Source organism: Cannabis sativa, chromosome 1 (assembly GCF_029168945.1).
Source record: "Cannabis sativa cultivar Pink pepper isolate KNU-18-1 chromosome 1, ASM2916894v1, whole genome shotgun sequence".
Taxonomy (NCBI): domain Eukaryota; kingdom Viridiplantae; phylum Streptophyta; class Magnoliopsida; order Rosales; family Cannabaceae; genus Cannabis; species Cannabis sativa.
The window spans coordinates 31024496-31051947 of NC_083601.1; the positions used below are offsets into that span (position 1 = coordinate 31024496).

The 27452-nt window shown below is 29.8% G+C and overlaps 1 protein-coding gene across 3 annotated transcripts; it reads left to right on the plus strand.

Moving 5' to 3' along the window:
- The first annotated feature begins 12054 nt into the window (after positions 1-12054).
- Positions 12055-16888, plus strand: LOC115706088 (GRIP and coiled-coil domain-containing protein C27D7.02c). 3 transcript variants are annotated; one of them, XM_061108106.1, is made up of 12 exons: positions 12055-12363; positions 12465-12551; positions 12909-13042; positions 13214-13272; positions 13347-13401; positions 13490-13540; positions 14148-14187; positions 15325-15365; positions 15442-15546; positions 15656-15694; positions 16014-16133; positions 16483-16888. In XM_061108106.1, exons 1-12 carry the CDS (start codon positions 12315-12317, stop codon positions 16549-16551), a joined length of 849 nt encoding a protein of 282 aa, XP_060964089.1. In that variant the 5' UTR covers positions 12055-12314; the 3' UTR covers positions 16552-16888. The 3 variants fall into 3 exon arrangements, with proteins under 3 accessions (XP_060964089.1, XP_030489465.2, XP_030489466.2); XM_030633605.2 differs by having other exon boundaries at positions 12061-12363; positions 15647-15694; XM_030633606.2 differs by lacking the exon at positions 13490-13540 and having other exon boundaries at positions 12062-12363; positions 15647-15694.
- Positions 16889-27452: the final 10564 nt, after the last annotated feature.

Consider the following 27452-nt stretch of genomic DNA (forward strand, 5'->3'; position numbering starts at 1 on the left):
ATTAGTCATAGAGAAATTCTCTAAGACTTTCTTAATGTAGTTTTTCTGATGTAGCCTTAGTGTCCCATGTTCCCTGTCCCTAGAGATGTTAATGCCTAGGATCTTAGCAGCCTTGCCTAAGTCCTTCATCTCAAACTCTTCCCTTAGCCAACCTTTCATTAGGTCAATCCTGGTCCTTTCCTTGCTCACAATGAGCATGTCATCTACATACAGCAGTAAGTAGATGACTTCATCAATCTTAGTGCCTTTGTAGTATAGACAGGTGTCATAATAGCTCCTAGAAAACCCTTTCTTGATCATGAACTCATCAAACCTTTTGTTCCATTGTCTTGGTGACTGTTTAAGTCCATACAGGGACTTAATCAGTTTGCAAACCAAGTCTTCTTTACCTTTTTCCTCATATCCTTTAGGTTGTTGCATGTAGATTTCTTCCTCAAGTTCCCCATGTAGAAATGCAGTAGTTACATCCATTTGATCAACTTCTAGGTCAAATTGAGTAGCTATGGTAAGTATAATTCTGATGGTTTTATACTTAACCACAGGTGAGAATATCTCATTAAAGTCTATCCCTTCTTTCTGTGTAAATCCCTTAGCCACTAGTCTTGCCTTAAACTTCTTAGGATCTGTCTCAGTGAGTCCTTCTTTGTGTTTGAAAAGCCACTTGCATGAAACTATGCTCTTCCCTTTAGGTTTCTTCACTAGTATCCAGGTTTTGTTCTTTCTCAGAGATTCCATCTCTGTGTCCATTGCCTTGGACCATTTCTTGGCATCTTTATCAGTCATGGCTTCTTCATAGGACTTAGGTTCTGTCATTTCCACTCCCATAGCACAGAAAAATGCATAGGCTAGCACTTCTTCCCAAGCTGTGAAGCTGAATCTCTGTGTAGGTCTAGGAACCCTTCTAGTTGTCTGCAGTCGATTGGTAATCTTGTATTGCCTCATTTTCTTGTCCTTCTTCAGTAATAGGTTCCACCTGAAGGGTGTCATCCTGAACTTGGTCATTTCCTTCCAAGTTTTCATCTCCCTGAGTATTTTCCACTGTTCGGTTCCACTCGAACAGTATTAGGTTGAGTGTTCCTTGTTTGCATGTCCACAGATGTGCCTGCAGGGTTAGTGTCTAGAGTAGGACTAGATATTGCATTATTATTAGTAATACAAGGGAATAAATCTTCCTTAAAAACAACATCTCTACTGTTTATGGTTTTAAAACCTTGTTTCTCTCTTACCCATAATCTGTAGCCTTTAGTACCTTCAGGATAACCTAGGAACACACATTTTAGAGCTCTAGGCTCTAACTTACCTACACTTTGATGTGCATAGGCTGCACATCCAAATACTCTTAAGTTTGAGAGATCAGGGGGCTTACCTGACCAGATCTCCTCTGGTGTCTTGAATTCAATGGCACTGGATGGGCTTCTGTTCACCAGGTAGGCTGCTGTTAACACAGCCTCTCCCCAAAATCCTTTAGTAAGCCCAGATTGTAATAATAGGCATCTGACCTTGTTCATCAAGGTCCTATTCATCCTCTCAGCTACCCCATTCTGTTGAGGAGTAATTCTCACAGTTCTGTGCCTTTGAATTCCAACAGAGCCACAATATCTGTTAAATTCATCACTGCAAAACTCTAAGCCATTGTCAGTCCTTAGGGTTTTAACCCTTTGATTAGTTAAATTTTCCATTAGGGTTTTCCATTGTATGAATTTAGATAAAGCCTCATTTTTATGTTTAAGTAAAAATACCCAAACTTTTCTAGAATGGTCATCAACAATAGACATAAAATACACATTTCCACCATGTGTTGGAGTTTTCTCTGGTCCCCAAAGATCAGAGTGAACATACTCCAATATGTGTTTAGTTTTGTGAATACCAGTTTTAAACTTTAACCTATGATGCTTACCTAGGACACAGGATTCACAGAAATCCACTTTACTTACTCTGTCCTTACCCAGTAGCCTTTGATCACTCATGATCTGTAGGCCTTTCTCACTGATATGCCCCAGCCTTCTGTGCCATAGGATAGCTTTTAGGTCTTCTCGGATTCTTTGGTGATTTGCATTATTGCGGTGAGTCACCGGATTCTCCATCTAAGTAGTATAACCCTTCATGTTTGTGGCCTTTGATTATTGTCATAGCACCCTTACTTAGCTTCATTGAACCTGCTTCAATTTTGCTAACAATACCCATGTCATCTAGAACACTTATAGAAATCAAATTTCTAGCAAGATTAGGGACATACCTTACACCAGTTAGGGTTCTGACAATCCCATCAAACATTTTAAAACTTACATTACCTGAACCTTCTATATTGCATGTGTTGTTATTTCCCAGAATTACTTTGCCACCATTAGAATTTCTGTAGTCAGTTAGGATTTCCCTAGAATTTGTCATGTGAAAAGTACACCCTTTAATCCAAAATCCAGTCATCTTTAAAAGATGTAGATGCAACATAGACTTCACCACTATCATAGCCATACGAGTAGTTTGCTTCTTGTTGCTTGTCATTTTGCTGTCTGTTTTGATCTGATCTTTCTGGAAACCTTCCACCTTTCTTGTTCTTGTATTTGTTGTTGTAGAAATAGCAGTCTTTCTTATAGTGTCCAGGTTTTCCACAATAGAAACACCCTGTAGAATCACCAGAATCTCTTGATGGTGATCTACTCTTCCCTTTGTTTGAGTTTCTATGATGATGTGCACTATTACTTCTACCCCTGTTATGGTAGGACTTCTTGTGAGATGGCCTTCCTCTACTTAGGTTCATTTCACCATGTCCAGAATTGGATTTTTCACTCTTCATTTCTAAGTCTTTAGATTTTAGGGCAGAGATGACTTCATCAAGTGTGATTGAAGTCCTTCCATACTTGATTCTTTGTCTTTACCTCTCTGTATGAATCAGGCAATGAATTCAAAATGATTATTGCCTGATTTTCATCACTTAGAGCTTCATTCTCTCCTGAATTAGCCAATTCAATGTGCATTCTGAGAAACTCATCAAGATTCTGATCTAGGGTTTTAGTGTGGCTCATCTTAAACCCAAAGATCCTTTCTTTTAGGTAGATCTTGTTAGTTAGGGATTTTTGTTGAAACTGCTCTTCAAGTTTCTTCCAAATTTTAGCTGGTGTTTCTTCTTTATCAACCAATCTGATAATGGCATCAGAAAGGTTGAAAATTATGATTCCAGTGGCTGTTTCCAACAGTTCTTCTTGTTGAATCTTTGAAGTGTTTTCTGGCCATTCAATAGGGTCTTCAAGAACCCTAAGTAGTTTCTGTTGAGCCAGCAGGGATCTGATCTTTCTCCTCCAGATCCTGTAGTCACCAGATCCATCAAAACGATCAATGTCAACTTTGATATTGCTCATGTTAGAAAAATCAAAATTAAATTGAGTTGAGTTTAGAAAGATTTGTTTATTATCAGTTTGTGGAATTTCCACAGATTTTCCACTGTCCACAACTTCTTGTTGTGTTTCTTCTTCTTCTCCCAGTCTTGATCACTTTCTTGAATCTTTCTTGAGTTGATTTAAGCTTGAACCAAAGCTCTGATACCACTGTAGGAATTTTGCTTGGTGAAATTCCAAGTTTAACCTACACCAACTCAATGTTCACGGTTAAAACGACAAGGACAAAATTGTCCTTTCAAATCAATTAATATCAATTCACACGACAACCAAGAATTGGTCGTTTTCACTTGCACGACAAAGGAACTTGTCGTTCTCACCAACACGACAGATCGTTTGATTCTCAAAACGATCTGTCGTTCTTCTTTGAATAAAACTCGAGAGTTCAGAGCTAACCCTAGCTCATTTCTCTCCTCGAACCTTCGAGAGTTTCAAACTCTCTCTCTCTCTCTCTCTGCCTTCTCTCTGGTTCTCAAACCCTAGAACCAGAGATCTCCCTCGATCTCTTGATCGATCTAACCCAGAAAATCACCCCAAACATAACACACACACATTCACAAAGATTAGCCAAAAACACAGTATTTTAGAGTAAGAAATCAAACACCAGAAATATAGAGGTTCGCCCTAAATTAGGGGTACGTCCTCTGATGAGCTCGCCTTGAAGATCGACCTCAGATCTTGCACTATGTGAAGGAATATTACAACAGGTGAGAAATCCAGTCACAGATCGACTGGTATTTCTAAAGTATTCTCTCTTTTGTTTTTCTGTGTTTATTTCTCTCTTATTTTTCTGATTTCTCACACTAACTTTCTTTGTTTCTTTTGCATGAACTTGAAAACAACATCTGGAGCTGAACAATCTCTCAGATCTGGTAACCTAGGGCTTTTTGCTTCTGGTATATCTTTTTTCTCTTCTCTTCTGTTCCTTTATTTATAGTTGTAGTTCTAGGGTTGATCACAGAACTAGGAGTTAGTTACAACTTCGGTTGTAACTAACAACTAGTTCTTGATCCACTAGAGGCGAAGCCACCTAGGATCTGATTTCTGTTGTATTCTGTTTGCTTTTATTTGTAATTTTCACTTCATCTGTAAAACTGTAATAATAAAGGTTACAGTGAGGTCTAATTTTAACACTCCTATTTCATATGGGAATAGAAGGAATAAAATAAACTGTATTATTGGCTATTGCTGCATACTGAGTGATAGAGTACGTGCGCAGTTTTCAGTTTGTACTTTGTAGTCAATATATGTAGGGGCGTTTAACTGTATTATTGATGCATATTTAGTTTTTAAATTATTTTATGATATTTTTTAACTTAATTTTTGAAGCCCATAATTGATATTTAGATAAATTATTTCAAAAAAAAATCTCAAAGTTTCTTCTTCTCCATTCAACTACCCTACCTGTCTTACCCCTCAGCAGTCTCCTACCAACTCTGTTCACCAGCGAGTAGTGACACATCCGGTGATCCTGGGACCCACACATCCAGGATCTCCACCACCAAAACTCCAAATGATCGAATAGATTCTGCTGCAGTTGGACATCTAGATACCAGTTTCTTAAACTGAAAAACTGATTTCATAATAAACAAGTATTATATGAGTTTTAGTATTCGTAAATGGTTTTTTCATTAACAAATTAATTTTGATTACATGAAAGTAAATGGTTTCTTAATTCATTATCTTAACAAAATTATTTTTAACTATTTTTTCATTAAGAAACTTATTTTTCTCATCAAGATAGTTTTTTTATTATAAAACTGGTTTTAATTATATAAAAATAAAGTTTATAGGAAAATTAATCTACAATGTACTCGTATAAAAGAGGTACACTGATGCACCCCTATTGTTTCGACATCCGAGATAACTTTTTAGTTTTTAATCAAAAAAATTTCATGGTTGCATACATTGTAGTTATTTAAGACATTCTGCAAAATTTTGAGAAATTAAAAAAAAAATTTAACACGTCAAAGATAAGGTTCAAATAGTCTATTGCACTTGTAACTTTTTTATTTTATGAGTAAATTGCGATAAAACCCCTAATAATTTCAGTCTACTAGCAATTAACCGCGAAAGCTAATTTTTGGCGACAAAACCCCTGAAATCACAATACTGTTAGCAATTTACAATTTTCATCTAAATTTGACTGTTAACTGTGTCATGTTGGATTGTCCATGTACACAATGTACACGTGGTATAATTTTATTGGTCCACATAAATAATAATTATTATTACTATTTTAAATAGAATTAAAATAAAAAAATCGTAATTTTTTTCTCCTAATATATCATATTTTTCATACATATTTTTAGCATTATTCATCATCTACCGTCACCACAACCAACATCCATAGCTAATAATGTACCCACCACTAACCACCACCACAACTTATTTTTCAAATCCAAATCACATACACAAAAAAAAGAAAATAAAATAAACAAAATTCAAACTAAATTTAAACAAATCCAAATCTAACAAACAAACACATGTATTTTCACAAAAATCTCAGCTCCAAAACTCAAATCTAAAAATCCTAAATTTATTTTTCCACTAAATCCAAAGAGCACAAAACTATCCAAATAAAGATATTTATACACAGAAATATAAACAAAAAAGATTGTAAGAAAATTCTAGACCCTAGATCGGAGAGAGAGGAGATCAAGGCAGATAAAAGGCGTTCAAGATTGGAAGAGAGAGAGAGAGAGAGAGAGAGAGAGAGAGAGAGAGAGAGAGAGAGAGAGAGAGAGAGAGAGAGAGAGAGGAGATTGGGGATTGAAATCGAATGAGATCGGGGATTGAAATTGAATGAGATCGGGGCTGAAAAATAAAATGAACAATAGCGACAGCTAGGCCATGTTGGCCATTCTCGGTCGCCGATCATCGAAGCAATCCTCATCGTCAACTTTCTAGGTCCCAAAACTTCTAGATCTATCACGATACTCTCTCGACAGCTCCAATCGCAGCTTCGGTGTGCAGCAGATTCGACAAAGCAAGCACGAGATAGATTAAATGAGATGCCTTTCCGGTCGGCGTTGCTTCTATGATGTCGAGAGAGAGCTCTTTGTATTTGAGAAAAAAAGAAGCAAAAAAGAAAAAAAAGAAAAAAAAATTCCTTTTTAATGATTTATTTTTTATTTAAAATTTTTAATTTAATTTTTAAATATTTATTTGTCTGGACTAATAATAATATTTTGCCACGTGTACACTGTGTATACGTAAACAATCCAACATGTTATTTAACAACTAAATTTGGATGGAAACTATAAATTACTAAGGGTTAATTCTAGCAAAATCCCCAATACTTTTATTTCACTAGAAATTAACCTCCAAAACTCAAATTTTAGCGGTAAAACCCCCAAAACTCGCAATTAGTAATTTTCATTCGTTTTCATCTGTTAACTACCAGAATGGCAGTACACGTGTACCGTTCACGTGTATACACGATACACGTGGTACAATTTTATTAGTCCACGTAAGTAATTATTATAAAATAAATAAATTTAAAATTAAAAAAAAATCATTTTAAAACAAATAAAAAAAAACCTAATTTTTTGTCTCTAACATTTTTTTTTCACTTTTTATTTTTCTTATTCATTTTTATAGTTTATATCATAACATCACCATCACCATCCACAGACCGAATCACCACCACCACCACCAACCACCATCAATACTGGTACCGAAACCACCATTACTCACCAACACCATCAGTGTAACTTATTTTCAAACCCAAATCACACAGAAATAAAATTTAAACAAAATCCAATCTGACAAACAAACAAACACATATATATATGTATGAAGCTCAAAACCCAGATCTGAAAATACCTAAAAAAAATTAAACAAACCCATATCACATAAACTCAAACAAACAAATACATGCATCTCAAATTCATGGAAGAAACAATGTAACAAACCCAGATTGAAAAATAAAATCTCAGATCCAAAAACGAATCAACATCTGTCAACACTGGAGCCATTGATTCCGTTCGTCGGCGCTACCCATTGTCCTGTCGATGCTTCCCATTGAGAAGAATAGGAGCGAGAAAAGACGAAGAAGACGAAGGAGAAATCCAGAACGGGGGAGAGAGAGAGAGAGAGAGAGAGAGAGAGAGAGAGAGAGAGAGAGAGAGAGAGAGAGAGAGAGAGAGAGAGGTGTGTGATGCGATCTAGAGAGAGAAAAATGAGGGTGTGATGGGATCAACGAGTTTTGTAACTGGAAAGGTCATCCATGGCCTCCGGTTGAGCCAACGGTGCCAGAGGTAGCCCATCGCAGCCATGTTAAGAGGACCGAGCCAAACACGAGAGAGAGAGAGAGAGAGAGAGAGAGAGAGAGAGAGAGAGAGAGAGAGAGAGAGAGAGAGAGAGAGAGAGAGAGAGAGAGAGAGAGAGAGAGAGAGAGAGTAGTACTGAAGAAGAAAAGTAAAAAAAAAAATTATTAAAATTATTTAATTTTTATGTTAAATTAATTTATTTTATTTTTTTAAAAAAATGAGAATTTATTTACGTGGGCCAATGAAATTGTACCACGTGTACAATGTGTACATATAGATAGTCCAACCTGGCACTTAACAACTAAATTTAGATGGAAATTACTAATTGCTAATAGATTGCGAGTTTTGAGAGTTTTACCGCCAAAATTTAAGTTTTGGAGGTTAATTGCTAGTGAAATAAAGTATTGGGTTTTTTACCGCAATTAACCCAATTACTAATGGGATGGTGGCTTGGGGGGTTTTGCTACCAAAATTTAGGTTTTGGGAGTTAATTGCTAGCAGAGTGAAACTATTGGAGTTTTGGCGTACTTTAATCTTATTTTATATATGTGTGTAAAATTGACTGCTTGAACACTACTTTCAATATTGTAAAGTATTTCATTTTTTTTTATATAATTTTACAGAATGTTTTGAATAATTATAACGGACATGATTATAAAAAAATATTTGACTAAATTTTTTTCTGGATGACAAAGGGTGTAACGGTGCACCTTTTTAGAAGGGTGCATGGTAGAAGTATCTAAATTTACACATGAGTTTTTATCGCAATTTATTTTTATTTTTATGTGTGTGAAATTAACCGCTTAAAAACTACTTTCTATATTAAAATATTTTAAATTTTTTATAATTTTACATGATGTTTTGAATAAGTATAATTATAAAAAAAATATTTGACTAAGTTTTTAAAAACAAAAGGGAAATTTGATATTATATGCTTAAAATTAATTTATCCACTAAAAATATGCTAGCATATGCAAAATATACTTACACTATTTTTCTCATCCAATTTTACTCCTAAACAAATAAAAACTAAACATCCATCTCTCTCTCTCTAGGATACTCACACCAGGATACTCACACCATACACACGCACACACTCTACCAATCAGACGACCCATCAACAGAGCTAGTATTGTTCGACCGTCTTACATTTCAAAAAAAACTTTACTCATTTTTTGCGTTTTTTCCTTCTGGTTTACCAGTTTTTGCGATATTTTGCGATATTTAACGATGTATTTGCAATGATAGAACAAATCTGAGGTCAGGGAAGAAGTTTAGTGATGATTTGCGATACTTAGCGATGTTTAGCGATGTTTAACGATGTTTCGCGATGATGTTCGCGATGTTGTGAATTGGAGACATTTAAAGATGTTTTCATGATTTCGCGATGTTTCGCGACATCTAGCGATTTTTTGCGACATCGTCAAAAATAAAAAAAATACAGAAAACAAGCATTGTTATGAATTGGAGACATTTAGAGATGTTTCAAGATTTTGCGATGTTTCGCGACATCTAGCGATGTTTCATGACATCGTCAAAAATCAGAAAAAAAATGCAGAAAATAAGCACTAGATGGGTTAGAAACCAGAAAAAAAAATGCGGTGGTCGTGGGTTGTCTTGGGTGCTTCTCATGGGTCGTTGTGGGTCATCGCGAGTCGTCATGGGTATTCTCGGTCGTGGGTCATCTTGGTCGGTCGGAGCTCGTGACAGTCGGGGCTGGATTGGAATAACAGAGAGAGAGAGGGGGGAAGTTTGACAAAGAGAGTGGGAGAAGAGAGCTTTTGAATTGTAAGGGTAATTTTGGGGTTTTAGAATGTTTGGAGAATATTTAGAGTATTTATTTAAAGGTGGTATATTAAAAGAATAGTCTAAATTTTTAAGTATATTTTAACAAATTTCTCAAACAAAATATGTATATGCGCACTCTTTTAAAAGAACACATGGTAGAAGTACTTAAATTTACACATGAGATTTTAAAATTTTTAATAATATTCCTTCGATAATTTATCCTATATTTTTATTTTTTTTGTTAAAAAATATCATATTTATCACAATTACATTTATATAAAGTAAATATTATTTTAGACTTTGTGTTTTACAAAAGTTATTAATTGAACCTTATATTTTGTTAAATGATAAAATGAATCTTATATTTTTTAAAATGATAAAAATAAGACCCTGAATTTAATTTTAGACAACTTTTTTTCTTTATATAACCAATTTAAAGATAATTATTAACACGAACAAATATAGAAAATGTAAACAGATTATTATTAAATTTTATTTTGATAAAAAATTAATTCAGATTACTATTTATAATATTTTAAAAAATATATAATCTGTTTTGTCTAGAATCCAATAAACTACTTTTGACGAAATCCTTTTCTACTCTTTTTTTTTGACATACCCTTTTCTATTAGAGATGGAAATTTATACCGCGGGGATGAGTAATCGCGGGGACCCGCCTCTAATGGGGTGGAGATTCTCCGTCTTGGTGGTAAATGAGGCGGTGGTGGGGGACAATTTCAATACCCGAAGTGGGAATGGGGGGGAGATAATACTATCCGTACTATATCCGACCCCGATATAGATATATATAATTTCTTTTTTATTCTTAACATATATATAGTATAGGAAGAGGTTTTAATGGTTACATTTTTATTGTAACCATCATGGTTACATTTTTTTAAGTCATTGGATTACTATTAAATGGTTGTGATTAATTTGGAAATTAAATAAAAATAAATAATAAATAACTTGTAACCTGAAAGTAACCTAATCATTTATTTTCTTATAAAACCTTAATTAAGATTAATTATATTTTAAAATTAAATTAATTATAATTATTAATAATTTTTTGCAATTTATTACTATAGGAAAATTCTACAATGCACACCCTTAAAATGGATATATTGATGCACCCCTATCTGTTTTAGCATCCGAAATAATTTTTTAATCAAATTTTTTCTCATGATCATGTACATTATAGTTATTTAAGACATCCTGCAAAATTTTAAGAAATTTGAAAAAGTTTGACATGTCGAAAATTATGTTCAAACAGTGTGTTGTACGCGTGACTATTTTATTTTATACGCGTGTAAAATAGACTGTTTGAACATTGTTTTCTATATTTTAAATTATTCCGAATTTTTCAAAATTTTGTAGGATATCTTAAATAGTTATAACGTACATGAATATGAAAAAAAATTAGACTAAAAAATTTTTCTAGATGCCGAAACAAGTTAAGGGTGCACCAGTACATCCCTTTTAAGGGGGTGCATTGTAGAATCACCCATTACTATATAAGGATTTTTTAGCAATTTATTTGTTTATACTTAAATTATTTAAAATTTTATAGCAAAACTTTTTATAATTTAAAATTATACACATACAATTTCATAATTTAAATTATATTATACTTGTAATCTTAATTTTAAATTATTACACTTAATTATTTAATTTTTTATTCAAATATTTAAAAAGTAAAAAATAAAATAAGTTGAAGGATTTTTTAGAAAAAAAAAATAGCTGCACTTGTTATTGATTGATTAGCTTGAGGCCTCATACTTAGTTCATATAATTGTAACAAAATAATTAAATATTACTTAAAAATAATTAATTATTTAAAAATTTATTATAAGAAGAGAATTTTAATTTGTGTCAAAAGAAGTTTAATTTTTGTAAAAATAAATAAATTTTATTGTAAATATTATAATTAAATGGCTTAATTATTAAAATAATTCAAGTAAGGATTTAAATATAAACATTAATTGCTAAAAGAGGTCTTGTTAAATATTTAATTAATTATTTTAAGAAAATAGTTAATTATAATTAAATAATTCTAAAAAAGGAATGTCTACTATTTAATTAATTATTTTAAGAAAATAGTTAATTATAATTAATTAAATTTAAAAAAGGAAAGTTTACCTATTAGTAACCTGCTATTACAGGTTAAAGGAAAAATGTAACCATATGGTTACAATAAAAATGTAACCATTGAATAGTCACCCATATAGTATATATATGATTGATAATCAAAATTATTTTGATTATCCATCCATAATCAAAATTATATATCATATGCTTAAATTATGAAGTTCTAATAACGATAGTAAACTAATGATCATCGTGGATTACATGTGTAAAGATATTTTTTTCTCGATTCTTAATTTCATCTTTGTTTACTTTTTAATTTGTAAGGAGGCTTGAAAGGTATGAAACTATGATCCTATACTTGAATTATGATTTTTTTTTTCAAACTTTGAGACATATATGTGAAAATACTGGTTTAATTTATTTTTTTCAATTATTTTAAATTAATTTTGTTTTTCATTTTACTTTAATGGATACCTGATGGGTTCCCCAGATGGGTATTCTCCTACTCCGAATCGTTAATTATTAGACGGGAATGGGGTATAAATAGGTAGGGAGATGGGGACGCCTGTACATTAACCGCCAATTTCCATCTCCATTTTCTACTCATTTGAAACAAAGGCAACACAGAAAAAAGAAAACGCAGAGCAGGAGGCGCGCGCGCGTTCTGCCCTTCCTCTCATCGGCGTGAAATTCGCCTCTACCGTCGGCAACGTTTCTTACTACAGCTCCGGAGGTTTCATCTTTAACAGACCGGTAGAGATTTGAATTGGAAATGGAGGACTACTTGCACTATATGAAGACCTTGCGCTCCCAAATGAACGGTCTCTCTCTCAATTGAATTTTCACTAATCGAGGTGGAGAACTTCGATTTTGATTTTGTTTTTTCCTCTTTTGTTTGGTATTCAAATGTGCCAAACAACAGATGTGGAAGATCAGGCGGCGAAGGTCTCAGTGGAAGAACAAACGCAATTGACGACACTTCACACTTTTGAGAACGATCTTAGTTATGGTGATCTTTCTTTTTTTTTTCTTCCTTGCATCATGCTATACTTGATTGATTGATCACATCGTCTATGAATCTGACTCCAACATTTAAACATAAATGCATTCACAATTAAACATTTAGATATCTTACTATCTTAGTGAAAAGGTAATTGCAATCGAATCGGTTTGAGTATACTTTAGATTTGCCTTGAATATTATCAAATTTAATACCTATGATGTTGACAGTATCAATATCTTTGTAGCGATCTAATTTTCTTTCTAGAATGAAATAAGTGAAATATGCATGGTCACTTTGATGATATCAATTCATGTAATTATCATCGTCGTCGTCTTCAATCGACTGTCCTGGATGATTTTGCAGCAAAATCACAAGTAGATCAATTCAATAAGGATAATGAAGCAATGTTGAAGACAAAGGGCGAGATATGCTCTAAAATATTGGAAAATCATAGGAAAATATCTTCTTTAGAGTCCGATTCATCCACTCTTTCTCAGGTAGACAAATGAAAGCAATACACTATCTAATTTGTGGATGACTTAGCTTAACTAATTTTCTTTGTTCAAGTTGGTTTAGTTCTAATTTGAAAATAATAATTTTCTTTTAATAGAATAAAATTTATAAGAAACTTGTATATGTTTCTCTTTCCAAATTTGTTCAACAAATAGACTTTGGAGCTTATTCAACAAGAAAGAATTAGCGTATCTGCCAAGCTGACGGAGAAAAGGTAATGTAGCTTGAAAATAAGAATTATTCAAGTGCTTCATACCAAATATTATAGTGTAAGATTTCCATTGACAGGACTTACTACCTCAAAGTTGCAGAAGACATAAATGCTAGATTACAGGATCAAATGGTTACTGCCTGAACTGAATTTCCTTGTGTATGAATGTTTATGTTACAGTATTTTGTCCTAAGGATGTGTCCTTTTCAAATGTGGTTAGGACTCCTTCAAAACTCTCATGACTGGGATAGAAACAAGAAATCTGGGAATGGTACTTTGTTGTCACTTCCTGTTTTGGTTTTCTTTTTTCACATGATATATCATATCTTTCATTGCTGTCTAACTACCAAGAATCCAGACAGTTTCTTTGGATTTTCTTTTTTGCTTGAATTATTCAGCATCATTATACACTATCACAGCTTTCATATTTGTTGTACTTCCATTAAGAAATACAAAAAGAAACCATTCTCTGTCACTTTTCAGGAGTGATAAGTTTAGTATGTGTTCATGTGTGTGGTTCCCAAATAGCTCATTTTGGTAGTTCACTTTCCAGGGAGTGACAAGCTTAGTATGTGTTCATGTGTGTGGTTCCCATATAGCTCATTTTGGTAGTTCACTACTCAAAACTTTAATTGCCATTAGCAGTTCCTCTGGATCACTTATCCATCACCTACATTCTACCTTAGCCATGTAACTGCAACTTCATTTTGCGTTTTAACTGGACTGCTTGACTAGGAAAACCATTTTGAAGATAAATTTTTATGTGATATTTCATATTCGTTCTTTGTTACGATTGATTATGAAAAGCATTTTGAGAGTCAATAAAGTCCTGCAGATTGGAGTTACTATGCTACCCTACTAAAAATGAATTTATGTAGGTTATGGATAATTTGGATAAACAAATGCATAAATCTGAAGGTATTGCTTTTAGACTTTCTTGTCATATTTCAGTTAATATGATTTTTGAATTTGTTACTTTATGTTCTTTGTAAGTTGTTTGTCAAATACTGCACTGTAGAAAAACTGTTTCTTATATGTTGGCTTGAGATTATTTGTACCATTATGCTTTCAAACACCAGTTGGGTAATTGGACCCCAGCTCAAGTTGGCAATCAAATATGTAGTTGCCACAACTGCCACCCTGTCAAATGCACATGCAGTGCTAGTGAACTACCATTCAGTTAGTTAGATATATATATAAATATATATTATAGCTTTATGTTTAGTTTTAGAAATTCTTACATAATAGACCAAAAATTTAAAAAAAATTACAAAAATATGTCAATATGAAAAAAACTTCACGAAAAAAGCTTCATTTTTACGCTTTGGATTTTTTTATTTACAAAAATACTTCTTCAGTAAAAACAGTAAACTGTTTTTTTGTTGTTTTATAGTTTATTTATAGTTGTATTATAGTTGTTGTGGGGTTGCTTTTCTAGTTATTTCTTTGTTGTTTTATAGTTGATTTATAGTTGTCGTAAGGTTGATTTTTCATTATTTTTTAGTTTTCTCACTTTTTGCTGAAAAAATTCTATTTTTGTAATTTTAAAAATTTACAAACGTATATTTGTAAATAGAAACTTTAAGTCGTAAAATTATAAATAAAACATGAAAATTCCCCTCAATTTTATTTAGTGTATAAGATAGTTTGCTTGATTTATTTCCAACTATTGAATTTTAACTTTTGTTTCTGTCTCTTCTATTGGAGCATTCATTGGAGAAAAAAAAATATCATAGGTAAAATCTTGCTGATTTAGAGATAAGTAAATCATAAGACCTGTATAGGCAATTTATTCCAAAAAAAAAAAAATAGAAGAAGAAGAAGTCAGAAAAAGAAAGAAAAAGCTGCATCTTCACGTGGATAAACCCTTCATAAGTTCATAGGGTCAGAACGAACACACTGTCTGAATTTTAGAATTATACAATTTTGTTAGCAGAATATTTGTTAAAATTTAGAAATATAGTATCGTAACTCCAATTTTTCGATGCACAACAATGTGGTACCTAAACATATGATGCTTGCTTTTACATCTAGTTCTTTGTTTTCTCTTTGCAGGGGAGTATAGCTCTATCAACCTGCTCAAGGCCGACCATCTGGTGAAAGACTTTCATTTATTTGCTTGTATATCTAAAATTGTTGATGTTTTTATTAATAAATTTCTTAGAATAACAGGAAAATAGTTCTACAAAAAGTTCAAATGCCAAGTTGGAATCAGTTAAGGCCAAGCTTGCAGAAATAACGGAGATAAAATTGAAACTTGTTATGGAGAACAAAAAGGTAACGTAATTTGATGTGGCTTCTTTTGTCACACTATTAATATTTGAAGTGATTATGGCATGTATATTTCTCAGTCTGAATCTCACTTTGTGCCTTTCAGATGGAACAGGCCATTGACCTAGTCAATTGTAGAGCAATTGATTGTCAGGTTAGATGTTTTCTCTGGTATTGACGTGTATGCATTTTTACTTGTTTCGACCTATTCCTCCAGCCCTTCTAATTAGACTTAATACTGGGATTGTATATGCACTTTGTTAATTCTAATTCGTTCACATAGATTAGATGGTTGGAATGGTATCCAAAAATTCGGTTGGATTTCGAGTTTCTGATGACAAGAAAAACGTGAATGTAATAATGCAATTCTTAATATTGAGTTGGTCTGTTTCTCATTAATTCATCTGAGCAGTCTTTTCCTATCATGAAAAAATTTTGATCTACTTAGTCTCCCCTTTTCATTGCTACTTAAGCCTGAACTGAGGGCAATGGATATAAAGACTCTAGAAGAGGAACACAATGCTCTTTTATCTGATAAAGCAGGAGAGACTGAGTACTTGAAATCCCTGCGGGAACAAGTTGAAAAACTTAAGGTAAATGGCTAATAAGGTGTTCTTTTTTTCCTTTCTTTCTTTACAAAACTCAATATAGCATGATTGCATAAAATTAAATGGTTTTGATATCAATATAAAAATTTCACGTGGTTTGTAAATTTCGCTCAAAGACCATGTTAGGAAGTTTGTTAGAGAGACCTCCCATTTACCAATATGGTTGTCTATTTAACCAATAAATATCCAGCTTATGAAATAATAAGGGTAAAATACAGAAATATAAAATAATTACCATCAGTCCACTATCTTTGTTTTACTGTGTTTACTATTGTACAAGTATTTAAAATCTGAAAGAGCTCGACTCATATTCTGAAATCTTTTTGTTCCCTAGGGAATTTCTCTTGTTGCTAAATGCTCTTGCGGAGAGGAGTATAGAGTTCAGACAGACCTATCTGCATAACAAAATGGGAAGCATGGCTAGATGAGCTTGGTTGGGTAACTGTTGAAAACAGAATTTTTGAGGGTAAGCAGAATTTTTATATCATGTACATGGCAATGCTTTCATATTAGAAGAAGTTAAACTTGCTACACTATCGGCGATGCTCTACATTGGCCATTTTTGAACATAATTGATCAATTTGTTCTGACAAAATGCTGACAATGGACTCAAAAGAGCAACATTAGTATTGTATTTCTAATTTTGCAAGTCATAACCATGGCCGTTATCTGTGATTAAAACTTGTACAAATAAAACAAATGGTTTTCTTATGAATGTCTAATTAAAGAGATTAGCAATACATGAGCCTTTCATCTGTTGTGTATACATTAATATAAATTTATATATTACAGAAAACATCACTGAAAAATATAAATTCCAGGAGTTTATAGGTAACTTAATTACTAAATTGTTATTAGGTAAATAAAGATGTTTGGTATTCATATATTTTTCTCACACCAAGTATCTATATATCTGAAATCACTGGATTCCAAGAGCTTCCAAAGCTTGTGTGATATGATGCGCCTCATATTAGGGCTATTTTGTGCGACAATATCTTCTTTTTCGTACGCTTCGAAGAAGCTTTTCACTGCCACACTCAAAAAAGCTTTTTATAATTATGTTCTTCTGAAGAGTGAAGACCAGTTAGAAAGTCTTCAGTATCAGTGTCCCACCTTTCTCCACTGAAGACGGCCATTTCGGAGAGTTCAATTCCCCCCACCTAATGGAAAGATACTTAAGTTGCAATGACAGTTTTAATTCCGGTTATATACAATAACGAGACTAAAGATAATACAGTTATAGCAAGCCTAAAATTAGAAATTGTGCTCGTGTAAAGAAGAGGTTGCATCGGAAGCCTCTCATCCTTTCGAATCTGCTATTTTCAATTTTTAGGGGTAGAAAATGCATAAATTGACTTTATATATGCATGCAATGATTAATTTTTTATTACGGTTAATTTATCACTAAACAAAATGTCAAGGCTTAAAGCTCACCTTTGCTCCAGGTCTGTAATTATCATTTCATGATCATTTGTTTTGTCTTAAAACTCAATGTGTTCTCTGTTTAATGGCTAACAATCTATATTTGTTAATTTCATATAAACGTTAATCTCAAGGATTATTTGAAAAAGAGAGAGAAAAAAAAATCGTTATGCCATTGCTTGTTATGATTTGATAGTGACTTTTTAGTATTCTTAATTTTTTTTTTGAAATTAATATTATCAATTTTATTCTCATTGCTTTTCATTTAAATCTTTTCTTGACCAACCATTTTGTCCAGGAATATATCACATTATGAATTAGACAAGTGTATAAAAGCTACTTCAATATATTTTAGTAAATATGTTTTGATTTTTAGATTAATAATGTCAAGTCAGCATTGGTGAAGTCATTGTTCTTCCATGCAAAAATTGTAAAGATGAAATTTGTCTATGTTTTCTTAATAGTAATTTGTATTTTCAAGTGTAGAGTCTGTCATACATGTTATTAATTTAATCATAAATATTTTGTGTAATTAGTTACTCAATAAATTTCCTTAACAATATTTTATTATTATTATTATTATTATTATTATTATTATTATTATTATTATTATTATTATTATTATTATTATTATTATTTTCTGTTTAGCTTCTAGCTAGGTTTTCTTCTTCTTTTGTCTAGATAGTAGATTTTAACTTGTTCCTAGTTTATTTGATCAATCTAGAAACAAAGTTCAAATAAATAAATAAGAGCTTGGTATTATTTTATGTTATTATGCTTTTAAATTTGTATATGAGTAATAGTTTGACCATATCCATAAATATATATTTAATATATATATATTTTTTATATTAAGTGTGGCCATAAAATTGTTTTTTTTTTTTTAAATATTGTAATTCAAATTTAAATTTTTTAAAAATATATCTTTTTATTGTAATTTTTTGAAATTCTCTGCACATATTTAAAAAAGATACTAGTAAACAACTCGCGCTTTGCGGCGGAAAATATGAAATTAATTGTGTCTTTTAATTTAATGATAATTCAATAGTTATTTATAATTTTTAGCCCTGAAATTTCGACCTATGTATTAGTGTGCTCCTAATTTTTTCAGTCCATTAAAAATAGTTCCTACACTATTTATGGTGTTGTAAATTGTTAAGTTTTGTCGGTTCATAAAATATTAACGTAGTTGTGTCGCAAATTATTTTAAAACTAATTTAAAAGTTTCTAATATTAGTTTAACTATTTTGTTTTCTTTTTTGTAATCACTAATGTTAATGTAGATGTTTACTCTATTATTACATGAATATTTTATTTTATTTAAAAAATATTTAATAACATAAACTATGTAGCCAACCATGAAGTTATGGCCATGGGTGTACATAATATTTAAAATGTGAAAAATTGTGAATATGACACACAAATGAGAAAGACTACGATGACAATTATATTATTGTTATACAAAACAAAGAAAAATTAAATACCAATAATAATGAGTCTTGGTGATGTAATTTTCGGACCATTTAATTTGCATATTGATCTTTTTCTAATATAATTATTACCTGCCTCTTTTGAGCTCCTTTCAGTTGACAAACTTCAAATCATATCACATATTGATTTGGAAATATTATTCTCTTTGTGAAAAAAAATATTTCTTGAAAAATATGTTTCAAAAACAAATGTTTCAACTTTGAGATTGATAAAAAAAAGTTAATTCCGTTAGTTATAAACAAATCAAGAAAAAAAAAAACAAAAAAACTTATGAAGAACTAAAAGGGATGAATAAACTAAGAAAATAACATATGAAATGGTTGAGGTTTTGGTTGATTTAGTCAGTTTAATTAATTATATATATAACATATACTTTTTTTTTTTGAGACTTATACGACTAATTAAAAAAAAAAAAGGTAATACGAAGTTCATATATCAAATTTTCTAATGATGAAATTGAAAAATAAACAATAGATATATCTATTCTATATAAAGTGTTTTTATATAACATAATTTTTGATTTATGAGAAATTTATGGGTGATTTTTTTATTTATATTAAAAATAAAATGGTTTATGAGAAATTCATGGATCACTTTTTATTTAAATATAATAAAATAAATAAAATAAATTCCATTAAATCTAAAAAAATACGATTAGGTTTTTGCTGTTGTACATCTACGATTGAGTTTTTTTTTTAATTATTTATTGTATTCATTTTTCTATTACCATTTGGACATTCCCATGGATCACACATAATATTCCAATTCGCACTTCTCTTTTTTCTTCTTCACAACTTAATAACAAAATATATAAGTAATAATAATAATAAAAAAAAGCGTGACTTTTATCAAAGTTCACAAAACTAAGCATCAATGGCGAAAATCTATTCTATATAAAGTGTGTCTATATAACAGATTTCTTGATTTATGAGAAATTCATGGGTGACTTTTTATTTATATTAAAAATAAAATGGTTTATGAGAAATTCATGGATAACTTTTTATTTAAATATAATAAAATAAATATAATAAATTCCATTAAATCTAAAAAAATACGATTGAGTTTTTGCTGTTGTACATCTATGATTGAGTTTTTTTTTTTTAATTATTTATTGTATTCATTTTTCTATTACCATTTGGACATTCCCATGGATCACACATAATATTCCAATCCGCACTTCTCTTTTTTCTTCTTCACAACTTAATAACAAAATATATAAGTAATAATAATAATAAAAAAGAAGCGTGACTTTTATCAAAGTTCACAAAACCAAGCATCAATGACGAAAAAAATCCAACAAAATTTACAACTAACAAATGATTGTAAGTGCTCGGCATATGCATTAGTTTCCAGGAGCAAAGTTTTTTAAAGTTACATAATAATTTACATATATGCTGCAAACACAATATACAAAAAATAAATAAGAATATGGAAGAAAGAAGAGACCATTATTCACATCTAGAAAGGCAGTAGAGATAATAATAGAAACTTTTCATTTTTTTTTATCAATTTTTTTTTTCTTTTTGAATAAAGATATATATGAAATTTTAATCGCATAGAGTTTTATTTTAATAAAATATAGTATTTTAAAATAATTTAAATTCAAATAATTGAATAGTATTTTGTTATAGATTATATCACTTTTTGTTAAACATGGTTTTCACTTTTTTGTCGACACTACCATATTCAATTTATCAACGAAAAAATGAACAATCCAAATATATGCGGACCCGGCTAGAATGAAAAGTGCAAAATACAAAAATTACACTATTGTCTCTATCGAAGCAAATGAAGATTGAAATCCACAAATGACTATCATTAGTTTTCTTATCTACAATTTTTAAACAAATGCTATCTTCAATTATCAACAATTTAGAGATTGATTTTTAATTTTCTTTTTATCTTACACCTATTTAAGTAATGTTTCTTTTAAAGTATTGGAACATCAATTTTTAATTTATTTTTAGATTAACTTAAGAACATATTTAAATCACCAAGCTTTCTTAAACACTAATATATTGCATTCAGTATTCACTTTTAATTGACAACATTATAAACTATAATATTTAGATACACATAATAATAATCTCACCTAATAACTAATAATATATATTTTTTTTAATTTTTAATTGTATCACTTTCAAATAACATAGAAAAAAACTAGCATAAAATTTAATATACGTGCCTCGCACGTAGCTTTTCGCTAGTATATATATAGGGGCTATTATGGTAGGGATTAGGCATTTTACCAATCAATAGGGATAGTAATTTATAGCCCTTGATTTAATCCAATGGCTCAAATCAACTCTTGAAAACTATACCAAAATTAATATATTTTTTTTTATTTATAATTAATATTTAATATTATTAATTGTAGGTTCAACTAACAAACTCCAAACCTAATGTTTTTATCTTTCTATTTTATTTCTATTTAAAATTTAGTTTTAATTATATTTTTTTTTATTTCAAATTTACATAAAAAAATATTTTAATTAAATTTATTTTTAAAATAATAATTATACTTATAAAAACTTATAACATATTCAACTTATAATAATTTTATAATAATCACTCTTAAAATAATTAAAATGTCACGAGTTCAATATTTTAGAAGTAATATTTTCTTTTCTTTTTTTTACTTATATTTAACTTAAGATTTCAATTAATTTAATAGTTTTAAAATTCTATTATATTATATTAATTAATTTTATTTTCAAGATTATAATGTTCAATGTATTTAAAAATTTTAGATATAAAATTAATTATTTACATCAATTACATTATTTATAAAATCATGCATGAACTAGTAAATAATATACATCCATATTATGCTTATTCTTCAACTTAGTTTAAGGTAGGGTTTTGAAAAAAGCCCAACCAGCAGACTGGTTCCCAACCAGAAAATCGGCTCTGGGGATCAACCGGTCGACCGGTTGTTACAGGCTCCCCTGAACCGGTCGGCCGGTTCAATGCAGGGAACCCCAAAAATGTCCTTTACAACTCAAATCGAGCCCAAACTCTACCATACTCTCTAGAACACTTGCATATACTATACTAAATCCATTTCAAGCAACCGAACATATCAAATAACTCAGAAATTAAAAACACCATTAGAGAGCCAGCTTAAGCTCTCTAACTTCAAGTTTGAGTAATCCGTAGCACAACTAGCTATCTCAACACAAAATCAACTAAAACAAACCTATCTTAACCCCAGAATTCAAACCCAAACTAGTTGCACACTACAGAACCTCAAATCACTAAAATCATGTAATTAACCTATCTCGAGCTAAAGAAAACCATAAAGAAGAAGGCTAAGCATGCATTATACCTTGAATTGGACCTCCTATTTCTGATTGAAAACTCTTTAATTGTAGCAAGGGTAGTTTAGTCATTTACCACTCCCGACAAATCCCCGATATCTCCAATCCCTAAGAAGAGTACCCCGCTATTGACATTCTAAATCATACAAAACGTGACTCTCTAATGGCCCACATCGCTTTTCACCGTTACCGAACACAAGCACAGAAAACGCGAAATTCACATATATAGCATAATTAATACATTTTGAATTTAAATAAATCTCCATAAACATGTAAATCATAATTAATAACTCAATATTGCAATTAACCCTAATCATTTAATACTCCAAAATATTGATCTTAAGCGGTCATTAGAGTTATCATATACTATCTAATTTAAATGAGATCAACGATAATCGAGATCATTTAGATTTTTTTTTAGTGCTAAACTTTTTATCTATTTATTATGCATAATTTTCTTTGACAAAGAGCCATAATTTTTCATTTAAATATTATTTATTAATGCATGTATTATTTTATTGTTTACTATTATAATTACAACCTTAAAATTTTTATAGTGTATTCCATACATATTGTTTAAAACAAAAATTTTAAATTATTAAATTAATTTAAAAGTTAAATTAATAATAAAAAATAAAGAATCATGTCTTTACAAGGGTAGCAATTCGATCATTTATAGTACGTTTGAAGCACCTTATAATTAAACTTGTCATAAACTATAAAATTTGGATGAGATCGACAATAAATCAAAATCGTTTAGCTATTTTTTTAGTACAAAATTTTCATCTATTTATAATGTATTTTTTTTATTTGACAAAATTTATTATTCAATTTTTAATTGACAAACTTTTCATTTGATTATTATTATTATTATTATTGCATGTGTTATTTTATTGTTCACTATTATACTTTATGTAATACAACCATCAATATATATTAACAAATAAAAGTTTAAAACTTTTCACCACAATAATTACAAACTTTAAAATTTTTATAGTATAAGAATTGTTCCATATTAGTAATTTTTTTTTTAAAAAAAAACCTATTGTTTAGAAAAAAAAAATAAAGAAATTCAAATTATTAAATTAATTTAAAATCTTAAATTAAAAAAAAAATCATATCTTTTGAAAGGATTGAACTCATGTCATTGTACTTGATATACAATAATTTTACCTTTTACACCATTATTATATTATTAGTTGTATTGATTATGTTAGGATTTATTAACTTGAATATTTTATACTTTTCTAGCTACAATTATTGTGCTAAGTAGAAAATAAAATTAATTAAAAATAAATATATAAATTTCAAATTAAAAAAATAATTAATTGAAAATTATAACTAGTCATAAGATAAATAAGTAAAAAAAAAAAAATTAAGTTTGGAGTAAGGTTTGGAGTTTGTTAGTTGAACTTGTAATTAATAATATTCAAGATTAATTATAAATAAAAATATATATTAATTTTGGTGTAGTTTTCAAGAGTGATTTGAGCCATTGGATTAAATCAAGGGCTATAAATTACTATCCTTATCGATAGGTAAAAATTACAATACCTATTGTATTAGCTCCCATATATATATAAAAAAAAGCTACGGTAAATAATTTATTATTATTAATTAATTATGTTGTTTTAAGTTTAAATATTTAAGTTTTTTTTAATAGAAAATAGAATAAAAAAGAAAGAAAATTGAAAAGAAATAAATAAATAAATTTTAAGAGATTTATAACTTAATAAAAAATTAAAAAAAGAGAGAGAATTAAGGAGAGAGCAAATATAACTATTTAAAGAAATTTTAGAGCGCTATATCACCGCCTCATACTTTTCCTTTATATATATAAATTTAGATAGATTGATATATTGTTGGGTTTTATGCCCTAAATAAAACTCATTTCAATATAATCAGATTTACTTATTAATATAGATCAGAAATAACATTTAATGTTGCATGGTTCACATGATATATTTCATGATTATATGTACATAATGTATAAATTCATCTGAAACCCTTTTCACATACTTGATCCTGTTTATTGTGCTGTCAACACATTGGAAAGTAAACATGACTATGTGAATAAAGTTTCCTAGATTTATCAGACATAGGGTTTTACTGATATGATAATCTACAACAAGAGTTTACTTGTATTTGGAGAAATACTATGTTCTTTCCAGAACATTGGTTAAAGTAAAGCTCAGGTTGGATGCATGGAGTATGCATCGGAAGGGACCGATATTGAACTTTGACTTAGATTTATTAAACTTACCGTAATATCTATTCAAGTCAATATCGCCTAGTTGATCCTAGATCAAATGATCTTAATCTTGATATGATTAGGCTCAATCTCGAGAGGCTATTCGTGTTCTTTGATTTGTTAGTTAAGCCTACTTTTAGGTCAGGGTGATACGTACATTTTGGGAACACGGTAGTGCAATTGAGTGGGAGCGCTATCATAAACATGGAATCTATAGCTTCTATCTGGCGAATAGTAAGCAAAGGATGATCTCCTTCGAGCTTGACCAAACGAACATAAATGGTGGAGTACCCATTTCACATTAGCTGAAATATCATTTATACGGGGTCAAGTGTTTTAAGGAATAAATACATTGTAGGGTGTAACGGTAATTTAATCCCTTTACAGTGTAGATCATTCATATAGAGGATCGTTGATCACATTAGGATTATAACAATGGATAACTAATGATGTGTCTATATGGTGGAACATATAGAGCATTCTATATACTGAGAGTGCAATTCTAAAATCTATGTGTGGATTCAACGAAGAATTAATAAGTTAGTGAATTTTAGTGCTAAATTCTTGATCTACTTATTGGAAGCTCGGTTATATAGACCCATGGTCCCCCCACTAGTTGAGATAATATTGCTTGTAAGACTCATGTAATTGGTTTTGATTAATCAATTATAATTCTCAAATTAGACTATGTCTATTTGTGAATTTTTCACTAAGTAAGGGCGAAATTGTAAAGAAAGAGTTTATAGGGGCATATTTGTTAATTATGATACTTTGTATGGTTCAATTAATAAATATGATAAATGAAAATATTATTTAATAATTATTTATAGTTATTAAATAGTTAGAATTGACATTTAAATGGTTGAATTAGAAAATTGGCATTTTTGAGAAAATCAGATGCAGAAAAGATAAAACTGCAAAATTGCAAAAAGTGAGGCCCAAATCCACTTTTGTAGGAAATTTAAACTGATATTTTCATTATTTTAATGCCAAATAATTCAAACCTAACCCTAGTGGAATGCTATAAATAGATAGTGAAGGCTTCAGGAAAATTACACTTAAATTTTCTATTTTTCCTTTAGAGAAAAACCTGAGCCTTCTCTCTCCCTATCTTTGGCTGAACCCACTCTCTCTCTCTTCCTCTTGAATTTCGAAATCCTTAGTGTATGAGTAGTGCCCACACACAGCAAGTGATACCTCAATCATAGTGAGGAAGATCGTGAAGATAGACATTCAGCAAAAGGAGTTTCAGCATCAAAGATTCAGAGAAAGAGATCCAGGTTCAGATATTGATAATGCTCTGCTACAGAAAGGAATCAAGGGCTAGATATCTGAACGGAAGGAGTCATATTATTCCGCTGCACCCAATGTAAGGTTTCTTAAACTTTATATGTGTTTAATTTATCGTTTTAGAAAGTTCTTATTTAGGATGTTAATAAACATACTTGTGAGTAGATCTAAGATCCTGGTAAAATAATTTCCAACAACTGGCCTCAGAGCCATGGTAATTGATTTACTTGCAAGAAATTTGGACTTTAAAACGATTGTTTGTATGTTCTTTGGATGGTATCATGTTGTATTGAGTGTTATTTGATGATTGATTGATGTTTGTAAATTTTCGTAAAAAATAATTGCGATTTTGTTTCTGGAATTATTTTTATTGGATAGTATGGAAAAAATTAAGCAAGTTAGCCTTTTACAGAACTCAATTTCGATTTTATTTGAATTAGTTATGAATTTTGGAAGATTTGAAAAAATCGGGGCTGTGCTGATATTTTCCTGCGATCACAAATCTGTCCGTACAGTTCACAATTTTTTCGTTTTTCTTCGATTTTTCAAGCTTTTTCATGGAATTAACTTCCGATTTTTGGTATAGTTTTGTATTTATACTATTACTATTCATAATTCAATTCTAATTATCTTTTTGAATTAATTTAATATTTTTTAAATTTAATTCAAGATATTAGTGTAATTTGAATTTGAATAGAATTAGTATCTATCTTCTTGCTTAAAAATCTATCTTATTTTAAAATTTGATTATATCTTATCTTATTTTAAATTTAAAAATAAGATATTTATAATCATGTAATTTTTAAATGATATAAGATATTTTGCTAATTTTTTAAGTTTTGTTATTTTATTTATTTAAATTACATTTAAAATTTGAAAAAGATATTTATTTATCTTTTCTAATTTTTTATTTAATTTTTATTTATAAAATAATATTTAAAATTTAAAAGTAGTTAGCAAATTTTTGAAATGATATTTAGGTTGGTTGAAACCTAATTTTTCAAAAATTGTAGGTTTAATTTTAAATTTATTTTTTTTTTAAAAAAAAAAAATCGAATTTTTCAAAATTTTTTTAAATTTTCGAATTTTTTTTTATTATTTAATTAATTATTTTCGAAATTAAAAATTTAATTTAAAATTAAATAAATCCTACATCCAACTATCCAACTAACCTTGTTGCAGGAGTATGTGTTTTAGCTTATTTGTAAGTTTTCAAAACCTATTATTACTTGATTGCAAATAGCCATGGTTACCTTTTGCCAGATCTAATGATCTGATGGCTCCCTTGGTCAAGATAATAATTTGTAACAAGTATAATTTACAATCTTCTTTCATCTGTGTATGACCTAGCAACATGATAGGACCCATCTAAAGTGTGCCTGTGTGAGCCTATGTGTTTAATTTTATTATAGATGCATATAGGTTAATGTTGCTAAAATAAATTATCATAGTTATTGATAGAATTTATTTAGACCCATTTAGTTTTTGGGCCTATTCAATTAATAACAGTTGTTCTTATTAAGGTTAAAT